This window comes from Gobius niger (genome assembly GCF_951799975.1).
Source record: "Gobius niger genome assembly, chromosome: 20".
Lineage (NCBI taxonomy): Eukaryota > Metazoa > Chordata > Actinopteri > Gobiiformes > Gobiidae > Gobius > Gobius niger.
Genome location: NC_136871.1, coordinates 12,760,651 through 12,783,288, shown reverse-complemented (window position 1 = coordinate 12,783,288; position 22,638 = coordinate 12,760,651). Strand labels below are relative to the sequence as shown.

Here is a 22,638-nt window from a genome sequence, read left to right as displayed (position 1 = left end):
TTCGTTTGGAGCCCCTGTGGCCCACAATCATGAAAGTGTAAAGTGTAGGGTCAATGCGCTCTGACCGGGACTTAGGGGGAAGTTCCCGGAACAGTGGTCACCCCCACCTCAGTATCGCAGTGATCGTCTTTGTGTTGCTGCTGTTGTCAAGGGGATGGACATGTGACTATGTGGATGCTCAAAAGGCCCATAGGATGAAAAAGGACATCAGAAGAAGACATGGACTATCCTAAAGTGCACTATGCGCATATGTTACATACCATTATGCTTTGAGACTGACCGTGTGTTGAAGTGAGCCTGCATGTGCTAGTGGACCACACCGGGACTATGAAGTTGGACAATTGTGCGCAGCTTGTCTTACTGTCTTTGTGCAGTTTTCAGAGCTCGGCCATCGATACAGGTAGGGCTTTGCATGAGCCTTGAGACACAGTTAGGCGTATTTCTTCCTGATTTGCCACAAATGTAGTGAGCTATGTAGCGTATCATTGTTATTTTGTTCAACACATCTGACTGTATTGAGACATGAGTAAAGGTTTCACATCTTTGGCTGATCTGCTCTGCAAGTGAATAGGTCATTATTGGCCTATTTTACTGAATTACCCAATATTCAGTTAAATATTGGATAGAAAGAGTGGAGAGTGTTTTTCAGGATGAGTCAATTTTGTCTGTGCTTCCTTCGTGAAAGTTGATTGTGATCTAATACAGTCATTTTGACCGTACATTTCAGAGTTTTAATATAGAGCCCACTTGTTTGCATATATCCCAAAAGGCTTTGTATACTTATGCCACACAGAGGACAGGCTTTCCCACCAATTGGGGCACTGGATTTGGGGACATTCCAGGGGTCACACACGGAAGGTTAGATGCCTCCCATAGCAACAAAGCTCATAAAGTTCAGGGTGGTTGTAAATTTGCCCCGGATTGGTTTGTGGCCCAGAGTCGTCTTGACCATTTTACAGTTTAATTTTTACAACAATTTACTTTATAGACCTAATATTTGTTTGAGTAATTTTAAGCAATTGTGAGTAATAGACCTATTCAGAAAAACAAATATCTAAGGCTATTATAAAGAAAATTGTGATTTGATTGTGAGCAGAATGCTATTAACATGTGCTTGTGTTTCCAGTGAATGTGGTGGATTTTTGTGGTCAAACAATCCGGGCAGATGGTATGATTGTCAACTCACATCAACAGTCCAAGAAATACTACTTTGTGACAATGGGAACAGACTGCCACATTACCATGCAAGCCAGCTCACCAAAAGATAACATTCAGTTTTACTTCCGCTTCTTCTTAGTGTATAGCCTGCTGCGAGTAGCCCCTCTGAGTCCAGCCCCAACAATACCAGACTTTCCTCAAGACTTGGTTCCTCCAAACACCAGCCTGGAGGCTATGTCTGCTGAAAGCCCATCTGATCGCTGTCATGCCGGATCGTACATTCAGTTCTACGACGGGCAGGACAAGAGCTCACCTCCTCTGGGACCCCCTCTCTGTGGAAAGAGCCCCCCACGTCCAATTCTGTCCACAGGTAACTACCTGACTCTGCGACTGGTGACCCGCGGCTCTCAGCCTCGAGTGGATTTTGTGGGCGACTTCACTTCCTTCAGATTAGGTAAGAGTGCACAAAGATAATCAAGATAACGTCTCTCTAAAATAGTCTAGCATTTACATAATATTTAAAATAGAAAAAAACACATACAAAGGCAGCACTCCTGGCAAACCAAGTAATTCCTCTTGCTAATCTGGCAATACAATAATGTTTTCTTGTCTGCAGGATTCAACCAATCCAAGTGCAACGGCGAGCCATACTTTAGTTGTAAAAATGGGAAGTGCATCCCGCTCAGTCTGGTGTGTGATGACAAAGGCATTGATAACTGCGGTGATGGTAGTGACCTGGAAGAGAACCTAAAGACTGAATGCAAAGGTAAAACACCATATCCTGCCACATAGTAGAGATTCAAATATTGTCGACTGGGTTTGATTGGGTTGAGGAAGTTTAGCCTCTTATCTCCAGAACCTTCCTCTCGCTCCTGTAGTCTAATATCACACTGGATGAACACAAAAGCTGGCGGTCTATTGAAGCTCCACCCTGAGAGGAGGAGTCAAGATTGTTGGGAGGCAACAGCAGCGCCTGGTTTTGGATTTTAAAGGACAATGTACGGTGGAAACTATTCATTGTTTGAGCTGAGGTTGTTTAGAAGGTTGATCTTGTCTATGGTCATGAATAAAAATAATGAACTGCCACAACCACACCAAATAATTGTTACTAAATAGTGGCTTGGTGCAAAGCTGAGAGTTATTAAGTCCCATTTGTATTAACAAAGCCCTGCTGCACTTGTGATCTAAGGAGTCCATGTTACTGTGGAGACAAGTTGTGTCTGAGGCAACCAGCATGGTTATGCTCAGGTCGTTGCTCTTTTTTTTCATTAGCTTGAATTTTGCCTTTATAATCTTTTAAAAATGATGAACCATATATGGACCACTGCTGCTGCTGGGATTTTATGCTGCCTAACAAAACCTCTATAGTTTTTCCCCACTCAAGTTACAGCAGATCACACTCGTTCCAGATCAAATATAAAAAAGGCATGGGGTCATTTCAGGCCGAGCTCATCCCATGATGGACAGACTGTGAACCGGCTCGGGTGGGTCTGCAGCCTGGTACCGGACAACCCACGGACTGGTTCTGGGCTGCGGCCTCTGAGGTTGAGGACCCCTTTAAGTAGGGCAGTGGTTCCCAAAGTGGCCGTTGCGGGACACTAGGGTCACAGGATGATTTTGGAACAATATTTTTTACATGTCTGACATTGAATTTGATGTTTTTTTGATTGAAAGCAGCACAATTTAGTGACATTTAGCCAAATATCAAAATACAGTGTCCAAACTAACGATAATTGTGCCTTAAATTAATATAAATGCTACTTACATTTTACATTTTACAGAAGGGGTCTCCAAGTTGTTGGTTTAGTGATTTTGGGGGTCTTGGCCTGAAAAGTTTGGGAGGCCTTGATCTCGTGGACCCACAGACTGGAAGGGCTTCCTGGACATGGTGTAATCAACCCACTCCAGTCAACAATAATAAATTCTCTACTACAATGGAAAATTCCTCAATGACTGAGTGTCTAACACACCTGCTGCCACATGCAAACAATTAATGCTTCACTGAGTGACCCCTGTGTTGTGCTTTTCAGAAGGTCATCTTCTCTTTCAAAACCCAATGGCGATCACTACAGCTTCTCCTCTGGCATTGCGGCTAGCTTCAACAACTGCCCATGTGCAACACAACTGCGCCCTTCCAGACAGCCAGGAGTCAACATCTGGTAAGTGGCCACTTATTCAGAGACATCTGAGAAAATAGTATAACAGACACTGAATCCCAAGTAGAAGGTAAATGTGTAGAATTACATTATGCCTTCTCACCCTCACCCTGCGACAGCTTGACTGCGCTATCAATAAACATAAAACACTCATGAAGCAAAGATCTGTAATGGCCCTAATCATCTTTATCACAGTCCACACATAAAGCAATATTTTATCTCTCTGTTACCATAGTCCCTTGACCAAAACATGGCACAGAATGGCCACAAGTGGATAAAATAATGAGAAGACAAATAGTTTTCAGTCAAGCCATTCCTGAAAATGGCTTTCAAAATTCTATGGCCTGACAACTAGCTTCAGTTAGTTTAAATGCAGCAGCTCAGATTATTTTTAAACTATAGGCCCAAATATAAACTGCATGTCAGCAGACCACTAAAATGAAAGAAGGATCAGTCTCACATAACTATCATTATATTTTGAGAGTAAAGGAAAAAAATAATGATAATATTTATAATTTTTTTCTCTCTGCACTGTCACAGCCCCAGGCCCTTGGCCCCTATTGCTCTGCGTAGTGCTGGGTCTTTTGGGTGGCAGCCTTGTGTTCTGCTGGTGCTGCTGGAGTCCTGGTTGGTTCCTATGGCGTGTCAGCATTTGCCGCTTTTGGCCGTGCTGTAACTCTGCCTGCTCTGCCTGCCAGCTCTGTGGAGGCAGCAGCACCCCCTGCAAGGAGCACCGAATGGCCAAAGTCAGCCCACACCCTCCAGCCAACGGACATGCTGTGAACCAGGCTGAGGATAGTTGTCCCACGGCTATAGTGTAGGACCCCGTCAGGACCATGGATATTGATGATGTGCAACCTGGATCCAGTGCCACTGCCGTTGCAACGCTACCTACTATTTTTTAAGCAGACACAGCTTTGCTCTTTTTCAATGATTGTGCAACATAGAATTATCCTGGATGAACATTTCTCCTTTAACGCATCATGGACTGTGCTGCGACAGTGGACGGTATTAAAATTATTGGTTTATTAGAACTTAGATATCAGGGTACTTTGTTTTTTCTTGTCTGATCTCATTCATACAAAATCAAAGAATATGTTTCCAAAACTGTGGATTTTGAGTGCGGTTGTTCCCTCCTCAGTCATTCGTCTAGACTCAAGCTGCGGGATGTGCAGTTGCCAGGCATTAGCCGACTGTGTGGATTGTAGACTGAGGACTCTTACTGTCAGTCCATTCCCTCACATAGATGTGCGTCACTGCTGAAAAGGTCACTCCTTCTCTGTATTTGTGCCAACATACTACTCATGGAACTGTACATTTTTAGGGAAGTAGAGCTTTTTATTTTCAAATAGGACCCAAAACATCAGAGCAAAGTTGACCTACAAATAAACATAAATACGACATCAGACTATTTGACATTTATTGTAAAAATAAATATGATTATGTAGCATTTGAAAACCAAACCAAAACATAAAACTGTTAGTACTACAAATAAATATGAATAATTGTATAATAACAACAAAAATCTTATTGGGCAATATTAGTTTGAATTTGTATTATTTCAACTTTTGTAATGAGAAGTGCCTGTTTTTTGGTTTGTACAAATCATTGAGTTTTTATTATTAAATATTTACAATGTAATACATCTCAAATGGTAACATTTGATTTGTTCCCATTTTATGAGCAGAAAGAGGCAACATGTGGTGAAACACCGGAACAGATAGAAATACACAATGGCAAACTATGACCATATAGCACAACATTTTAAGAAAATGGAAAATGGTTTTAGAACTGTTTTGTTTAGTTTTGGATAACTATTCTAATTAAAACTGTTATTTTAAGTTAATGATCAACCAGCAAACTTGCTTCATTATGTAAAAAAATGAAATATCTGGGCTCGGGAAGTTTTTGTGAAGGTTCTCTTTGGTCTGGGGAACAGAAACCTGTTTAGCTTTAAGGCTGTTTTGTTGGGTAGGACTTTTCTTTTCATGACAAAGTGATGTCAGCTTTTGACAGTTTTTTGTGCTACAAAGCAGAGCTACTGTAGATCCACTGAAAGCACGCATAGAAAGTAGTTTATCTGACCTCTATTTGACCAGGAAACTCCCACTCAGATTTCATAATCTGTGTCAGGAGTCCAGGCCCCAGTGACAGCCATGTTTTTAGAGGCATAGGGAAACAGGAAAAAACATGAGAAACCTTTGATGATGATAATAATAATACTGATAACACTGTTACGCTTTAAGGCTCTTCCCTGCTTAGCTTCTGAGATCTGACAGGATCAGAAAGAGCAAAGGCGATATGGCAAAGGCAGATGTATTATAAATTAGGTATTTATAAAAGATCCAGGAGCTGCATCTACTCAGACATTGTACAAAAGCTTTGATGCGGCCTTCAGATTTGTGGCAGTTTAAATAATCTTGTGTGGTATCCAAGCAGTGAACAAAAATGTTATTTCTCCAAATTGCATGGGTGTTGTGTCCAATAAAATCGACATTATGGTCATGCAGGGATTACAGAGAGTGAGTTACTGTTAGACATAGGTATTGTACAAGAGGCAAGTGGAGACTGGTGTGTGTGACGGTGATGAGGCACGAGGCGCGCCCTGTACTTGATCTGAGTCAGTTTGTCTGTGCCGCACATCAGAAAAACACAGCCCGAGGCCACTGTTTATGACACAGGCCAGACTCAGGCGCTTTGGAAGCTCCACTCACTACAGAGCACACTTGTCTGTGCAGGATACGCTGTCTGGGCAACTTCCTTTAATTTGTTTCTTGTTTTAATCAATGCCTGACTTTCAGACTGAAGATAATGTCAAAATTACATGGTCAGATCATGTTATTTCTATGTTTCGGGACAGTGAACATAATTTGGCTTTAGATTAAGGTGTGCTCATTAAGTATTAATAAGCATTAGTAAACATTTTAGGGTTAGGGTAAGGGTTAAGTTAGGGTTAGGTTAAGGGTTGGCTGTGAATAAGCGTTTTATTGATGGCCTATTAGTGTGTTATTAATGCTTATTAATACCTTATTAATACTTAACAAGCACACCTTAATATAAAGCGTTACCCACAATTCTATAAACAGTCGCTTACAATTGCACAGAAATCTTTAACATTTTACAGAAAGCCAGTCAGATGAAAGAAGTGATAAAACATACTAATACTTAGTAATAAGAGACCACAACCATAAATAAGATTCTTCAAGATCCCCGCTCAGACTTGTCCATGATCTATGTTTTGGCTTGAAGTATTGTGTTGATTCAGTCAGTGAAGGGTGCGGCCGGGTAAGGTGTGTCTCTGACACACAGTGTGTCAGGTGGGGCAGAGGGTTTATAGTGCTGCAGCGTGCGTGAAGGCCAGTTTTACAGCTTCAATTCTGAGCATCAAATATTAACTGAGCCGCTGCAGAAGACAATATGATACTACTTCTTCTTCTAGCAGGTAAGTTGAAGGCTTGTTTTATGTAGTGCCAGACTGAGGAAAACTAAGCTTTATGACTGAGAACTATATCTGAGTAAAATCTTGATGGACTAAAAGTGGTTATAAGTAGAATTGTTGCATTGAATGTGCTCGCTCTGAGTGTGTCAGATTAAAACAAAACACGCTATGGGGTTTGTTACAAGATACTTAAAGCTTCATACCATTCTCAAAGGTTGCGTCTTTAGCTAAAGATAAAATGTTGTACATTCCTAACATGTACATGCCTTAACAAGTGTGTTTGAGAGTGCAAGTGTGGGACAACGGATGGGAATTAGCCCATACCTCCGGCGTGGTGTGTTTACATGCACTGCCCCGAAAGAAACTGCTACAATAATCATCATATCATTTCTCCCCGATTATTTAGCTTAAATCTCTCGTATCCACAAAGCATTCAATATTTGGGGGGAAACTTAACCTAAATGCAAGTAATTTACAAGTTTCATTGTACAACATGAAACAGGTAATACAAAACAGCCAATGAAACAGGCAATAGAACCTGGAATTCAGAGGGACAAAACCACAAAAAATATGTCTAAGTATAAGAGATTTAATGTATGTATAAAAAACAGGCTCATGTTTGGGGCATGTATAGTTTTAATCTGAGGTATCTTCTTTCTTCTTTTGACAGTCCTCTCACCAGTGTCAATCGCTTCTTCCAACTGTTTGCTTGGGGCCTGTTACCCCCCAAGTGGAGACCTGCTGCAGGGCAGAACTCAGCAGCTATGGGCTTCGTCCACCTGTGGCCTCACTGGCTCAGAGGTCTACTGCACGCCCTACCAGCAGGTTAGTGCAGATCCACTGTTCTGAACTCAAATAAACTACAACTGTTTTGTCATTAGTACAGTTTTATTATGGCACATTTTAAATGAGCTGTGCATATGGTGTATTTGCTACAGAGAAGAATGAAGTGCTGTCCTTGTGACTCACGAAACCCGGCAGGTCCGCTGGCCCACACTATTCAGGACGTCCTGCCCGCAGCAGGCCCTGACCGTTGGTGGCAATCGCCGAAAGGTAAGGAAAGATCAACTCTCCATGTAACTGCACTGACATAGGGACACATGGTCCACAGCATGTGTTCATGTGGGAGCAGCTCCATGACGCAGAAGACCTTGATTAAATGATTGATGATTGTAAAAAATATCATAAATGCAAATTAAAAAACTAGACAAAATTGAAAATATTTTTTGGGCTAAATCTCGACTAAAATTGAATTACATTTTTGCCAAAAGACTAAGACTAAAACTAAATTAAAATATGTTGTCAAAATTAACACTGGTCCACAGAAAGACAGAGCTCATCTGCACATTTTTCTACATTTGTTTGAGGACTCACTTTATAAAATGCATTTCTGAGTTTGTTTGATGACCACTCTTTCATGTGCGTAGGAGTGAGTCCTGTGACAATTCAAGCTGATCTCAAAGACCTGTTTCACCTCGACAGTCTAGTCCTAGACTTTAAGGTATGATGCTTATGAATGTCGCCTGTCACATTCACTCAGAACATTGAATTAACAATGGAGTCATCTTCTATTGGACATTGTTTTGAACAAACGCAGACAAAATATGTACATAGATAGGACTTTATTGATCTCACAATAGAGAAAACATAACATTAAGAATAGATGTAAAGAATAGATAGAATGTTTTTAATGTCTTTTTAAATGTAAAGCACTTTGTGATGCACTGTGTGAAAAAAGCTTTAGAAATAAAGTTTTGATTGACTGAGATCATATGAAAAAGTAGAAAAGTACATCATTTATTAAATTGTTGCCTTGTTCAATATTGACATGTAGCACCTTTATATGTGCAGGGTCCACGTCCGCAGGCCTTAGTGATCGAGAGAACCCTGGATAATGGCAGGACATGGCAGCCATATATGTACATGGCCACGGACTGTCCCTCAGCTTTCCCCGAAGTCCCTACACGGACCCCTTTGACACTGGACGACATATACTGTTACACACTGCCCCCTACTGGAAATGATCCATACCGCGATCATACCGTAAGTAGGACTCCAGTATATCAAAGTGCTCGGAAAGTCCATGTTAGTTATTTGTTTTATTTGATGTTTGAGGAATAGAAGTTGATGAAAAAGGCACTAATCCCTCATTAAAAAACAGTGTTTAGATTTTCTTTTTTAAAGCCTTTGTTAACGGGTATAGGTTAAGGATTAGTTAATGTTAAATCTGTAAAAGCATATCGGGTGCTGGGTATTATTCTTATTATTTTACTGTTCAAGCGTGCATGATTTCCCTCTCAGCATTTGTATAGTTACATATTATACTTAACATTCTTACCAATACCAGTTCTCAAAGATGAATAGCCTCCATTGTTCATGTATTCTTTTGCCACATGTGGTTGCAAATTTGGAAGATGTTAATTAAGTTATGCCTGGTTGTTCACTCCTCCACAGACAGTATTTATAGTGGTAAAATACTATTGTTGTCAGCACAGATCTGCTCTAAATTGCACTTTGTGCTCTTTTACAGATTCACTTTCGGCCTTTAGAACAGTACATGTACGTTCCAGTTCCCAAAGACCAGAAGATTGAAGGTATGGTTGATTAAGTGTACACTCTTCTCTATTCGTTGCTTATATTGGTGTCGCCTACAGACATCTCTGGCATAACGGGTCTCAGGGTGAGGTTGACCCAGTTGGGGGAGGTACCCCACACCCCAGGCCGGTCACTGAGCAGATTCTTTGCTCTGAAGGAGATGAGGATGATTGGCCGTTGCATGTGTCATGGTCATGCAAACAAATGCTTGCCAACGACTTACAGCAATGGATTCTCTAGCGCCGTTCAGGTATGGATTGAATCTGTATCATTTGTTGGAAAAATATAGATTGATATGCATTGGCAAGTACGTTTTGTAATGAATTCGGCAATTTCAGTGAAGTTTTGTTTTGTCGACAGGTGGATCCGCAATGTGACTGCCAGCACAACACGGCAGGCCGAAACTGTGAACGCTGTGCAGACCTTTTCAATGACCTGCCATGGAGAGCGGCTGAGGAGGACGACCCACACACATGCAAACGTAAGCCTCAAGCAAATGTGTGTGTGGGGCAGCATACTACATGGGAAGGGAGCTCATATTATATAGAGAAAATTCACAGTCTCTAAGCTATCATATTAAAAGGTTGTCCCTCAAGTTCAGCACTGGTTCAACTGAACAACACAATTGATATGCCTTCCTGTTTAAACAACTCCCGAGAACCTAGTCTCCCTGAATTTGTCGAGCACAGACGTTCTCAAACTTATCACTTCAGATCTGAGCTAAACCAGGTATAGAAGGACCTAAAATAGACCAAAAATATTGACAAAATTGAAACTAAACTAATTGTCAACAGGTCTATACCAAGAAAAGACCAAACAATAATGTAATAAAGTAGATTTATATTACACACTTAATTTATATTACACACTTAATCCTAATCCTATTTATTTATTCATTTAACTATAATAGTAGTATCCCCATCCCAGTTTGAGAAGGTGTAATATACAAAGTTTTGACGTATTGAATATAGCTCCTCCTGTATATACTGTATCTAGTGTTTCTGTTTGTGTTTAGGCTGCGAGTGTAACAACCATGCCCAGCGCTGTCATTTTAGCCAGGCCTTGTATGAGGCCAGTGGGGGACGCAGTGGAGGGGTGTGTGACGACTGTATGCACCACACCACGGGTCCCAGGTGTGACCAGTGTGCCCCTGGGTACCAGCGAAACCCTCTGAGTCGGATGGACCGACCAGATGCTTGCATACGTGAGTATTGTTTGATGTTAATGTTAATGAAAATATGAAACTCTGCATATTTTCCAAACAATATATGGTGATGTTGGATATTTTGTTATTACACAACAAAAATCCGTACACAGATAATACAGACATTATCAATAAAAACAGATATTTTAAATCTCTATGTGACAGTTTACAATATATAGTAAATATGTAATATGTTTTTGTACATGAACATGTTTTTTTACTGTTCCATTCCATCAGCTAGAAACTAATTATTTAATTATTTATTTTGTAAAATGCCTAACAAAACAACAATGGCTTCTTGTGTTGTTGTAGGCTGTCTGTGCAATGCTGCTGGGGCGATAGGCGGGGCTGTCTGTGAGGACACCTCAGCCTCATGTCGGTGTAAGCATAACGTAGCGGGCCCTCAGTGTGACCGCTGTGCACCAGGATTCTACAACCTGAGCTTCTCCAACCCACAGGGCTGCACCAGTGAGTCTCACTTTCACAACAACTGCATTAATCAAACTGAAATTAATTTATTCAACAGTCTGAATTAGTTTTCTACCTTTCCTGGTGTTACATTGCTGTGTGAAGACTCAGAAGTGTTTGCTATTCTGTGCTTGTGTGCAGAGTGTTCTTGTTCTCTGGAGGGCTCTGTATCAGAGCGGTGTGATCCACTAACAGGGCAGTGTCAGTGCCGCCCTCACTTTGAGGGGGTGAACTGTGAGAGATGCTCCTCAGGCTTCTGGAGGCCAGCTGGGTCGGACCGGTGCGTCCCCTGTGCATGTGACCCCAAAGCTTCTCTGAACAACGTCTGCGACCAGGTAATGCCTCACCCCGCAGAAGGTCTAAGCTTTATCCATATTTTAAATATGCTTAACATGTTACACAAGCTTTACAACACATTTACTTTTTTACAGTGCCATTTTGTAATATGGTGCCTAAATGTTGCTTCTTTGTGAGTGTATTTATTGTGTACCACCATACTCTCCGCAGTGGACAGGCCAGTGTCAGTGCAAAGCGGGCTTTGGAGGAAGAACATGCTCTCAGTGTGCCAATCATATGTTTGGAGACCCATTCAGAGGCTGCAGACGTGAGTTTGAACACAATTTATTATTATTATTTTTATTCATATCAAAGATCTGTGAATTATATGAAATCCTAATTGTGTGGGTGATTAGGGCATAAGCCATGAACTTCAAAAACATGATCTTTATTTTCAGCGCAGCCAACATGAAGAGGCTCTAGTTATTATAAAACTTTACATATTTTGAAGTATGACAATAGTGATTGTCCTGCACAAATCATTCTTTATTGTAAAATATTTTGTTTTCACAGCGTGTGACTGTGACAAGGAGGGAACTGTCCCAGAGGGCTGTGACAAGCAGACAGGATTGTGTATGTGTCGGCCTGGAGTGACAGGGGCCCGCTGTGACTCGTGCAGCCGCCACCGATGTGACTCCTTCCCTGACTGTCAAAGATGCCCTTCTTGCTTCTTCACACTCGACAGCCAGATACAGAACATCAGCGTGGTTCTCAGCAAACTGGTGCCTCCTCAAATCTCCAAAGAACCCAAGGACTTTGGGCCACGTATCCATGCTCTGGAGTCCAGTCTGAACAGCATTAAAAACGCGGTCTCACTCCCACCAGCTGTTGCTTTGAACGTTGATAAGGCCTTGGTCACGATGAGTCAACTCCGGTAATACTTTTGTTAAATTATACATACTGCCTGTCCATCATAGCACACCAGCTTCTGTCAGATTACCAAAATTATGTTTTTAATTCTTATACTGTATAAAGAGTGGGAATTGAGGGGAAGGAGATTAATGGATTTGTTTCAGCCTCACTGATTTATTCAAGAGGGAAAATATCTACACTTTTTATGAGAATCTTATTTTATTTATGGTATTTTTGTGAGAACAAGTAAAATTGAACTGAACCTGTAAATTGTCTCCGAATACACTGTACAGCCGCTCTGAGTGGGCTGTACACTCAGCCCACTCAGCCCACTCAGAATGTCCTGAATGGCCAGTGGCGGCCATTCAGGACATTCCCCTGTCCCACATAAAACATAACAAAAACACGTAATAATTGTTGATGTCTTGTTGCAGAGTGGAGATGGATGGAGTTGAGAGTGGATGTTTACCTTTGAAGACGAGTCCAAGTCTGGATCCAGAGCTGGACAAAATACAAGATCTGCTCAACTCTTTGAATTTGGAGTTTAAGATCAGAGGCGACACCTTGAAGAACTCGACCAGTCCCACCGACACAGGTTGCATTCTTACAAAAATGTACTAATATAGACTATAGATGTTTCATTAACAAACATTAACTGAGATCTTGTTCTAGGAGCTTTTTCTGAGATCAAGAAAGCCTACAATGAATCTACAGACGCTGCTAAAAATGTGGATGCAGCTAAGAATGTTCTCCAAAACTCTACGGATGTTAGAAAGCCTACAGAGGACCTGCTCAACCAATTGCTGCCAGTGAACCAGAAAAACTTGAGAGATCTGAACAGCAGCATGGCCTCACACCCTGACCTTAATCCTCTGACCAAATTGGTATATAGCAATATGCTTTTTATCTTACTGTTTGCACTCATATGAAAGTTTTCACTAAAGATAATTTGGAAATATGTTAACAATTGCTGTTAATTTGCCATATAAATTCATAAAAGAGAACATACCTGGGGCATGAAGGTTTTGCACCCTGTTTTAAGTGCTGTACTAATTCTACTCTTACATTTTAGGTGTGTGGCAAAGCCCTCCCAGAACCATGCACGCCTTTACAGTGCGGAAGTGAGGAGTTATGTGATCCTGACACAGTGCCCCCATGTGAGCCAGGTAAGCCCTGTGTGGCTGCACTACCTGCAGGAAAGAAAGCGGCTGACGATGCTAAAGAAGTGCAAGACAAACTGGGTGTGCTCTCCAAAAAGATCTCAGATGCGGCTGATAAGGTACAGAACTCACACAGCATGTCCCATCCTCACATCCCAGCACCTCTGTGACTGTGTTTCTGATTAATGAACCTCGCCACTTTTTTCAGCTTCAGAAAACACAGGAGACCACTAACCAGGTGCGCCAGTCTGCAGAAAAGTTGACTAACAAAATGAAGGAGGCCAGAGACACACTGGAAGAAGACTTGAAGCAGAGCAGAGATGTGGTGAAGGAGCTCAAGGATTTCCTGTCAGGTACAGCAGCTTCTGTGTGAATAAAAAGTGCGTCTGCAGGTTTACTAATGCCCCCTCTCTCCAGATCCTTCTTCAAACTTGACACATATCCAGAAAGTGAGTGACTGGGTGCTTAAGGCCAAACTGCCTTTGAGTCTAGCTGCTTTAAAGGCAAAACTAGAAGAACTCAAGGACCTAGCCAATGATCTGCCAGACAGCACTGCAGTGCTCAAAGAAGCTCAACCTCAGCTAGAGGCAGCAAAGAAACTGCTCCAGGAGGCACAGGATGCTCGGTAAGACATTACATTTTGACCGTTTCTTTCACACAATATGTTAGAAATGTCTGTATATATAAACTACCCCTTGCATCTAAACACTCAAAAATGCTGTTTTTTTCGGGCAGTGATACAGCCAAAGGAGTAAAATCAGACGTTGATGGCGTGGTGAAAGGTTTGAGATCATTGGAGAAGTCTCTCCCTGACCTGGAGGATGACCTTCAGGAGAGCATAGACCTCATTGCCAGCCTCAGCAACAACATCACCAAGGTGAGTGTGTGTCTTCGACGACAGGGATCTAAGCCAATATTGAGCCCACTAACACTAGTACTGCTTAGGCTCAAGAACAGCTGACCCCAGCAGAGAAGGCACTGGAAGATGTCTCTACATTATTAACACCAATCAAACCCCAACTGGACGAGCTCAAACAGCTGCTGGATGAAGGAGAACGGCAGACTGAGGACGCACTGGACAAGGCAGATGAGGCTGAGGACGAAGCAACTGCCACAACTGAGGTGAGAGGGTAGAGCATGCCACAAAAGAGTACTTGATGGTCTGAAATGTGTGCTAGAGTAATTAAAAAAAAACTGTAAAAATGGTTTGGAGAGTCATATTTGCATTAACATGTGACTGCTTCTCCTCACCACCGTGGTCATGGTCATGTTTGTTTGTTTTTGATCTTTGTAGGACATGAAGGACCTCGAGAAACAGCTGGAGACTCTTAAGGATAAAGCAGCTGCCAGTAAGCCTGATGGTGATACAGCTCAGTTAAGGGACCGACTGACAAAACTACAGCAGGATGCCGGAGCTCTTGGAAACACCACAGAAAACATGTTCAAAGCCCTTGATGGTATAATCTTGCATCTTTAGTCACTTCTTTTGTATATTTTATTGACAATTGACCTGTAAACCTGATGGATGTTTTTCTCCCACAGGTAAAGCGGATTCCATCAAAGGGCTTCAAGATGAAATAATAGCAAAGTCAAATAGGCTCGAGGGACTTGATGCCAAACTCAGTGACCTTCTCGCTCAGCTGCGGAAAAGAGCAAAGGAGCTCCACACTTGCCAAGTCTGAAGACCCAAAACTAATATAATTATAAACTTTCAGAAATATTTATACACAGAATTTGTGCACGAATTGAGAACAAAGTTACAGCAGGAGGGAGAACCGCTCTCTCTCACATTCATTTACTTTGGGGGGATTCAGAGCCACGGATTCACCCACCACATGGAGCATCGGCAGACAGCAGGAGAGTGAGGCTGTCATCTCAATGGATTTTGACTCCAGCAGTAAAATATAAAAATTCATACATGCTTAAAAACGGATTCTCCACAGCCTTCACAAAATCAATATGTTGACAATAAAATCGTATTTTTTGTTATTAGTTTTGTCTGAATTTTTTCTAAACATACAGTGTTTAGTTCCGTGTTGATTTTGTCATAATCTTTGTCAAAGTGATATGTTTGCTGACTAAAATTGGGCTAAAACTAAATTAAAACTGTCTAAAATGTCCAGATATGTTTGTCGACTAAAATAAGACCCCAAAAAAATGAACAGAGACTAAAATGAGACTATATAGTGGGTGGTTCGGTGGGCAGGAACTGCTTTAATCTGTAAAGCACTTTTGTATGAAAAGCGCTTTATAAATAAAGTTTTGATTGATTTGATTAAATTCAGCCAAACGTCACAGTCTGAAAGAGCATCATATCACTTACAGTAAATTCTCTGCCAAAGGAACAGCTCTGAGCTTTGTTCATGTGGAAGAAGAAACATGAAGCAGAGAACCTTGATTAAATATGATTTTAATAAATATTATAAATGCAAAGTCTACTAAGACTAAATTCGTCTTAAATTTGGTCTAAAATTTAATTTAATTTTTGTCAAAAGACTAAAACGGAATTAAAATATGTTGTCAAAATCAACACTGGTTTAATTTTGGGCTAAAAAGTTTAAAGACATCTTGGCATTATTTTTGTGCGCATACAGTATTACAGCCCCAGCATCTCGTATCACAAGCCACACGTTGGATTTTTCTCTTTGCTTTCAATTCTCCTGATTTGCCCCAAAAATATAAAGAAGTACAGTATGTGTTTATTAACATCGTAAAGTTTATCTTACAATTTGCATATTTTGCTTCATTGTATCAGAGAAGAGGTTTTCTTACATCTGTGTATGACAGTCACATAGAGCAGCACTGCCAGTAGTCACAACACACACACAGATAAAATGGCATAAATATTAAAATGATGGGCACTTGACATTCATTTTACAAGCATGAGAGCAGCAGCAACAAAGAGTTCATATAACATCAAAAATATTTGAATATTACTGTAAATAAATATATTGCATTTCATTATTTGGTCTCTTGGACAGGTCCAATATATAATCTGAAAAGTAAAAACATGCGTCAATAAGATTTTGAAGACAGATTGAAGGATATGTTTCTTTATAGAATTTAACCGATTACCTCAAAGTGAAGATTTTTCATTCAGGAGGTCACATGACTGAGCAGACTCCCGACTGCGCTGTCAGGTCTTTCCTGGAAGAAACAAAGGCAACAATCAGCTCATTCGACAGTGTGCATATGTAAACCATTTCAGACTGGACATCTTTCATTTTTTCATCATCACTTAAAATATTGACCAGGCTTATGTGTGGAAAAATACGGAAAATGCGACTTTAAAGTATGCGCAGGATGCTGGATAAGCACCTTACTTGGCAACATGACTAACATGAGAGCAATGAGTACACAGCTCTGAGGTGATGATTTAAACATTGAATATTTAAGAATTTGTGAATGAGGGTTTCACATGTGTAGATTTTATTTTGACAGTGTCAGTAATAGTAACTGAACTTTGTGAATTTCTCCTTTGTGAGATCAATAAAGGTTTGTCTTATTTTATCTTATCTTATCTTATCTTATTTCAGATGTACCAGGAAATCTACAGTCGCCACAAGAAATGTATATAGGATTTGAAAAAAGGTGTTATTTAGTCAAGTTCCTGTTGCTATTTGAGCGTACCTGCCGGATGCCTGAAAGGACGCGTCACTCTCTGAATAGAAGCATCGGACCTTGCAGGACTGCTCAGGAGACAGACTGTGTCCTGGCTCACTGTACACAGCTCTGAGTGGTGGGCATAGGCCTCTGCTGGGCTCACTACTCGACACGGGACTTGTGACGTTGATCGTGTTTCCGTTTGGGTCAGTAATCTTTCCTACTGAAGTGTCGAGGGGGCTCTTAGAGGAGGTGTGGACGACAATTTGAGGTGGGGGAAGGTCTTCTGCTGGAATCGTGTCGCTGTGGGACATCTGCAGCTTCTTCATGTGGTTGATGGCTGAAGCAGCGTTAAAGGCTTGCTGTGAACAACACAAGGAAAGAGCAACATGTTTATATTTCAAACCTTTGTCAAACTCCGGTATCCTCCCAGTATCTTTTTCATGTGTTCAATATTTACTTCACAGCAAAGTAACTCACTTTCCATTTGGATTTGGCAAAGTTCCTTTCCATTTGTTCACAGACAGAGTGGTAAATGTCCTGGTCTTTGGCAGTATTTCCTGCAATCCTACAGAGACAGTCCAGATTTAGACAGTTCTATGGATGCACAGCACTGACAAAGACATGGATTCTCACCATGGATGTTTCAGAGCCTCCTCTGTGGTGAAGCGCTTTGATGGGTTCTTCTGCATCATGTTCCTGATGAAGTCTTTGGCTGCAATAACATTTTTGGATAAATTAAAAAAACATGTGGGTAGTTTTGTATTGTGGATCAGCTAATGAGAGTTTAATTAACACTTAAATACAAGTGTCATACTACAGCCTGAGCATGACCCATTTTTGGGAGGAAAAACAAATAAAAAATATATATAATTAACACATTTCTTGTTGTTAATTGGAACTGTCACTTGCTTTTTTTGGTTAGCAGTACTTCTAACTTCTAACATGGCTCCTAATAAGATTATCTACAGGCATCCATTGCTAATCCCAGCAGGTCGTCTGTTCTGTCAGCAAAGATTTCGTCTATCAGGCCTAAGGTCTTATGAACTAATCCATGATGCTATTTGAGACTTTGTAGGTCAGCAATATTTTCATGTTCTAATCTCACATTTACGCATATTCTAAGAGTATGATCAAAATGTGACTATTGCACATGCACACGACACGTCATGAAATTCAAGTCATTAGAGCAGTGGTTCTCAGTTGGTGGGTTGAGACCCAAAAGTATCTTCTGAAAAAGTGAAACCATCATCAACCACCATCTGAGTTTGGTAAAATGACTGTTATCAGCTTGTTTTTATCATGTAAAGCTTTTGGGCTTATCTATTGCTTATTCTACAAGAATTTGTGGTGAAAATACAATATTTTGCATTTTGTAAGACAATTCTTATTTAGGTCGCTGCTCGATGATGGCGGTTCCCAAACCCAAATCAACTGAGAACCACTGATTCAGAGCTAACAAAAATGAGTCCATACCTGACTCGGAGATGTCGTCCCAAAATGGGGAATGAAATGCGTATTCAGCCCGCATTATTTTAGAAAACAGTCGTGTTTCATTGTCCTCAAAGAATGGAGGGTAACCACACAACCTGCAACACGACATTCAGGTTTGATCTCGTAAAGAATATGAGTAATGCCACAGATTTATGTAATATTTCATTACTTACAGGATGTACGTGATAACTCCAATGGACCAGCAGTCCACAGCTTTGCTGTAAGGCTTCTGGGCCAAAACCTCCGGGGCTAAAAAAGAGGAACACGATAGAGTAAAATCTAAATACAATACAAGGTTTTAAATAAATAAATACATTAAAAAATACAGAAATAATAATAATAATAATAATAATAATAATAATAATAATAATAACAATAATAATAATAATAATAATAATAATAATAATAATAATAATAATAATAATAATCATAATCATAATCATAATAATCATATATAATACATTTATATATAAAAAATGAATTAAGAACCGTTTGAGAAGAAAGGCACTTATGTGTTTCGATTATTCAAACAGGGTTTAATTACTGTATGGACCTCATTCATGAATTTGCCTCAAGAAATAAGGTGACTGTGTGTGTTGAGGGGAATGTGACATGGACCAATAAATGCATACAGTGCCTCTCAGGTGTAGCAATAGCCGAATAAAATGACTGATTTCAAATAGAGTATGGAAATAAATGACAGTGTGCTCAAGCTGGATTCTTCACTTGAACATTAGAAGGGTACTTACCCACATATCCTGGAGTACCACAGGCTGTGGACATGACGCCGTGCTCCAACGTCTTTGACAACCCGAAGTCACTGACCATGATTTTGGCATTTTCATCTGTGTTGTAGTACAGCAGGTTTTCTGGCTGTTTACACAAAATAGAACGATGGAAGAAAATGTACAAAGGAAAAGCCGGAATTTGAACGTTTTTTTTCCTTACCTTGAGGTCTCGGTGCACTATGCTGTTTTGATGCAGATAACTGACCGCCTGGAGCACCTGTTTGACCACTGAACTGGCATCCTTTTCTGTGTACACGCCTTTGTCTACAATCCTATCGAACAGTTCTCCTCCTGACACCCTGCAACACAGCATCACGATACAGCTTTCACAAGACTATATTTCTGTATTGCTCCGTAGCGTTGGTTTTGTTACTCACAGCTGCATGACGAGGTAATAGTGCGTCCGACTCTCATAAAAGTCCTCGAGACCTACAACATTCTCGTGCTTTATTCTGAAAAAGTGAAAAGTGAAGAAGGTGAGACATCAAGATGGTAGAGATTTCATAACTATGTGGTGAAGAATGAACAGTTTACCTTCTCAACACATTGATTTCATTTTCTAGGTTACAGTTCGCTAGGTGCTTCCGCTTGAGACATTTGAGAGCGAATAGTTTCCCTGTGGCTTTCTCTCTGACCATATAAACATCAGAAAAAGACCCCCTGTGAACAAAGACACAAGAATTACGCCACTGCCAATAAAAAAAATACACCTCGGCAAGTTCATTCAAATCAGGTTTTGAGTTTATTTGTATGAATTGTAAATTTGATCTAGTCACAAATACAGAAATGTTGCAAAGTTTTTCTGTATTTGATGTAAAAGTTGTTTATGTTTACATTCTGTTTTAGTTTAGCACATTTTCAAATCAGAAAGCAGATTGAACCCCTTGATTCATGTTTCCAGATCTGATGGCTAAAACCACTGCAGTAAATGTAAAGTGTCAGTCACAAAACCCCAGAATCTGTGTGTCAAGTCCTACTTTGTGCCAGTGTGGGCCTTCAAACGTTCTGAGCTTTCAAATGAGGTATGGCATGTCCACATATACTGTACTGATATGAAGAACTATGCTCCTAACGTCTGTAACGAGGACACGGCTTCCACACAAACAACAACAGTATTAATTTGGTTGTATTTTTTAAGAAGTAATGAGGATTTCAGAGATCACTTAACGCATTGATAAAAACAAGTGACTCCATTTTGGCTGCACCTGTTTGTCCACATGCTTCTCATGCCTGCAGAACACCTGCAGTGGAACAGCCAGACTCTAATCCAATAATGTAGTGGTGTCAGGATGTTCCCTCAGTGCTCTGACGTCAGGGCTCACAACAGCACACATGCTCAACACTCATTCACAATGGACTAAGCTGCTTTTTGCTTTTCCCACAGGAAAGTAACACCTGATTCTGTTTTGTGTTGTTTGATGGAAAAACAAAGACACTTTTAAAAGTCATTTCCATCGGAGAAAAGTGTTTGTGAGCAAAGTTACAAGAGCGATAATGAGGAACCGATAGAAAATGAAAATGTTGTACTGTTCGTAACTTTTAGACTGAAAACAAATTGACAAACATTAGTCCAGTTCAATCGTGCTACAATATGTCTCCATGCAGTCATCAGCTTCTTAATACTTGTTAATGGATGAGTCATTAGGCTTCAATGAGAAAGGGAGCTGGTGCCAGTATAGGATTATGCTATATAGGACAACATGACCAACTGCAGCAGGAAAACAAAGTATTCCCATTGATGTTCATGATCAAAATGCTTTCAGGAATGTAACTATGTTGTCATGTGTTCTGTGAAACTTACGATCCCATTTTGGCCTTAAAGTCAAACACGTCTTTGATGTTACTGATGCTTTTCTTCCAGCTGCAGATGATTTCTTTCCGCCCCATTTTGGCTCTGACGTTACCGTAGACTCCTGCCGAAAATAGAATAAAACAATCACTTTATGGATCATGTCTGACATTCACACAAAAGTAAATAGATAGATCTAACAGAATCAATTACATGCTATGGCAATGTGGGAGGCAAACTGTTAATTTTTACAGCTTCAGTGTCAGATTATATTGTGGTCAAAGGTTTTGGTTAAATGCAGATAATATCTAATATCCACTTACACCTAAGAACACATTAAGATGAAACACGTCTTACGCAAACATCTAAGTTGAGGTTCTGTTATATAAACCATCCCATGCCCGTGCTTAAGTCAGTAAAGCCTATGCACCTATCACTTACACAAGACCCAGGGCAGGCAGTGATTAGACAGATAAATAGCCATGGCGAGTTAATCTGCCCCATGTCTCCGGTGCTGTGCCGGTTAAGGCCACAGATTAGCATGTCCCTTCTCGAAAACTAGGTTACTTTAAAGTCAACAAAAACATGAATCCTTTCTATATGTAAAATAGGCTTCAAATTCCCAGATGATACTTAGTGAGCCAATAAGTAACTTTAACAAACCCATACACAAACACAATGACGAGCATAAGCACACTGATCTAAACATTTCTGTTGGGAGTTAAAATATATGTTTTGTGTTATTGTCTTTAAAAAGAAAGAAAGAAAGAAAGAAAGAAAGAAAGAAACACAACAGCATAAAAAGAAAAGCAACATAATAGACCTACGAGCAGCTTAATATAGAAGTGTCTGAATTATCCAAACACAACTGCAATCATGCCAATCATACAGACCTAGGAAAAACATCCGTGCAGTGATGTTAAAGAAGACAGCATCATCCACACATGCATGAAAGCACGTACCTGGGAGCGGCGGTGTCCTGCTGGGTTGAGGTTTCTGGATGAACCTGACCACTCTGAGTCTGTCAGCGGCTAAGGAGACTGGGAGGCGGAGCTGCAGCACGAACACATGACACAACAGCGTGTACCGTATCATCTTCTACATATAGACCGACTGCATTTGCAAAAGTTACAGAAGAGGCAACATTGTCCGTATTTCAGAATGCAATTATTCCTTATGAAAAACTCAATCCAATCAAAAGCTGCTAATGCATTTGCTATAAACTAAAACTAAGGTGTTAAACATGACCTTGCTCTTTATTATTCTTTCAACAGTTTTGTTTATATGTCACTGAAGAATAAATAAATTATAGAATAGAATTAAGTTTTTCTATTCTATTCTATTCTATTCTATTCTATTCTATTCTATTCTATTCTATTCTATTCTATTCTATTCTATTCTATTCTATAATTGATAAACACATACATGGAAAAAAGGCAGGGGACGGACTACCTGATTTTCATAATCAAGAATCTTGGGAAAATGTTCTGGCAGCAACGAGTCAGTTTTTATTTTTATTTATTTGAAGTGTGAACAGTCACATGTCCCACACCACAACATCTATAGCCAAGGCTAATTTGCAACGTCCGTCCCTCT

At 40.3% G+C, this 22,638-nt stretch overlaps 3 protein-coding genes across 3 annotated transcripts; 2 read left to right on the top strand and 1 right to left on the bottom strand.

The window, feature by feature from the left end:
• The first annotated feature begins 222 nt into the window (after positions 1 to 222).
• Positions 223 to 4,314, top strand: ldlrad2 (low density lipoprotein receptor class A domain containing 2). Its single transcript, XM_079578383.1, has 5 exons — positions 223 to 400; positions 1,127 to 1,612; positions 1,775 to 1,924; positions 3,189 to 3,317; positions 3,855 to 4,314. Exons 1-5 carry the CDS (start codon positions 328 to 330, stop codon positions 4,133 to 4,135), a joined length of 1,119 nt encoding a protein of 372 aa, XP_079434509.1. The 5' UTR covers positions 223 to 327; the 3' UTR covers positions 4,136 to 4,314.
• Positions 4,315 to 6,699: 2,385 nt separating this feature from the next.
• lamb3 (laminin subunit beta 3) lies at positions 6,700 to 15,327 on the top strand. Its single transcript, XM_079579194.1, has 22 exons — positions 6,700 to 6,756; positions 7,424 to 7,578; positions 7,692 to 7,806; positions 8,181 to 8,254; positions 8,605 to 8,796; positions 9,284 to 9,347; positions 9,408 to 9,598; positions 9,709 to 9,829; positions 10,364 to 10,552; positions 10,865 to 11,020; positions 11,162 to 11,355; positions 11,528 to 11,624; positions 11,870 to 12,230; positions 12,643 to 12,803; positions 12,881 to 13,092; positions 13,281 to 13,487; positions 13,577 to 13,721; positions 13,786 to 13,993; positions 14,104 to 14,245; positions 14,314 to 14,490; positions 14,663 to 14,825; positions 14,911 to 15,327. The coding sequence occupies exons 1-22, from the start codon at positions 6,732 to 6,734 to the stop codon at positions 15,048 to 15,050; spliced, it is 3,489 nt and encodes a 1,162-aa protein (XP_079435320.1). The 5' UTR covers positions 6,700 to 6,731; the 3' UTR covers positions 15,051 to 15,327.
• An 881-nt stretch (positions 15,328 to 16,208) lies between these two features.
• LOC306979657 (calcium/calmodulin-dependent protein kinase type 1D-like) lies at positions 16,209 to 22,081 on the bottom strand. The gene is made up of 13 exons (XM_079578695.1): positions 22,005 to 22,081; positions 21,055 to 21,166; positions 19,788 to 19,913; positions 19,631 to 19,705; positions 19,414 to 19,552; positions 19,215 to 19,338; positions 18,639 to 18,714; positions 18,448 to 18,560; positions 17,608 to 17,686; positions 17,452 to 17,539; positions 16,999 to 17,333; positions 16,444 to 16,515; positions 16,209 to 16,363 (listed from the first exon to the last, which is right to left on the bottom strand). The coding sequence occupies exons 2-12, from the start codon at positions 21,138 to 21,140 to the stop codon at positions 16,473 to 16,475; spliced, it is 1,284 nt and encodes a 427-aa protein (XP_079434821.1). The 5' UTR covers positions 21,141 to 21,166; positions 22,005 to 22,081; the 3' UTR covers positions 16,209 to 16,363; positions 16,444 to 16,472.
• Between the last annotated feature and the right edge of the window lie 557 nt (positions 22,082 to 22,638).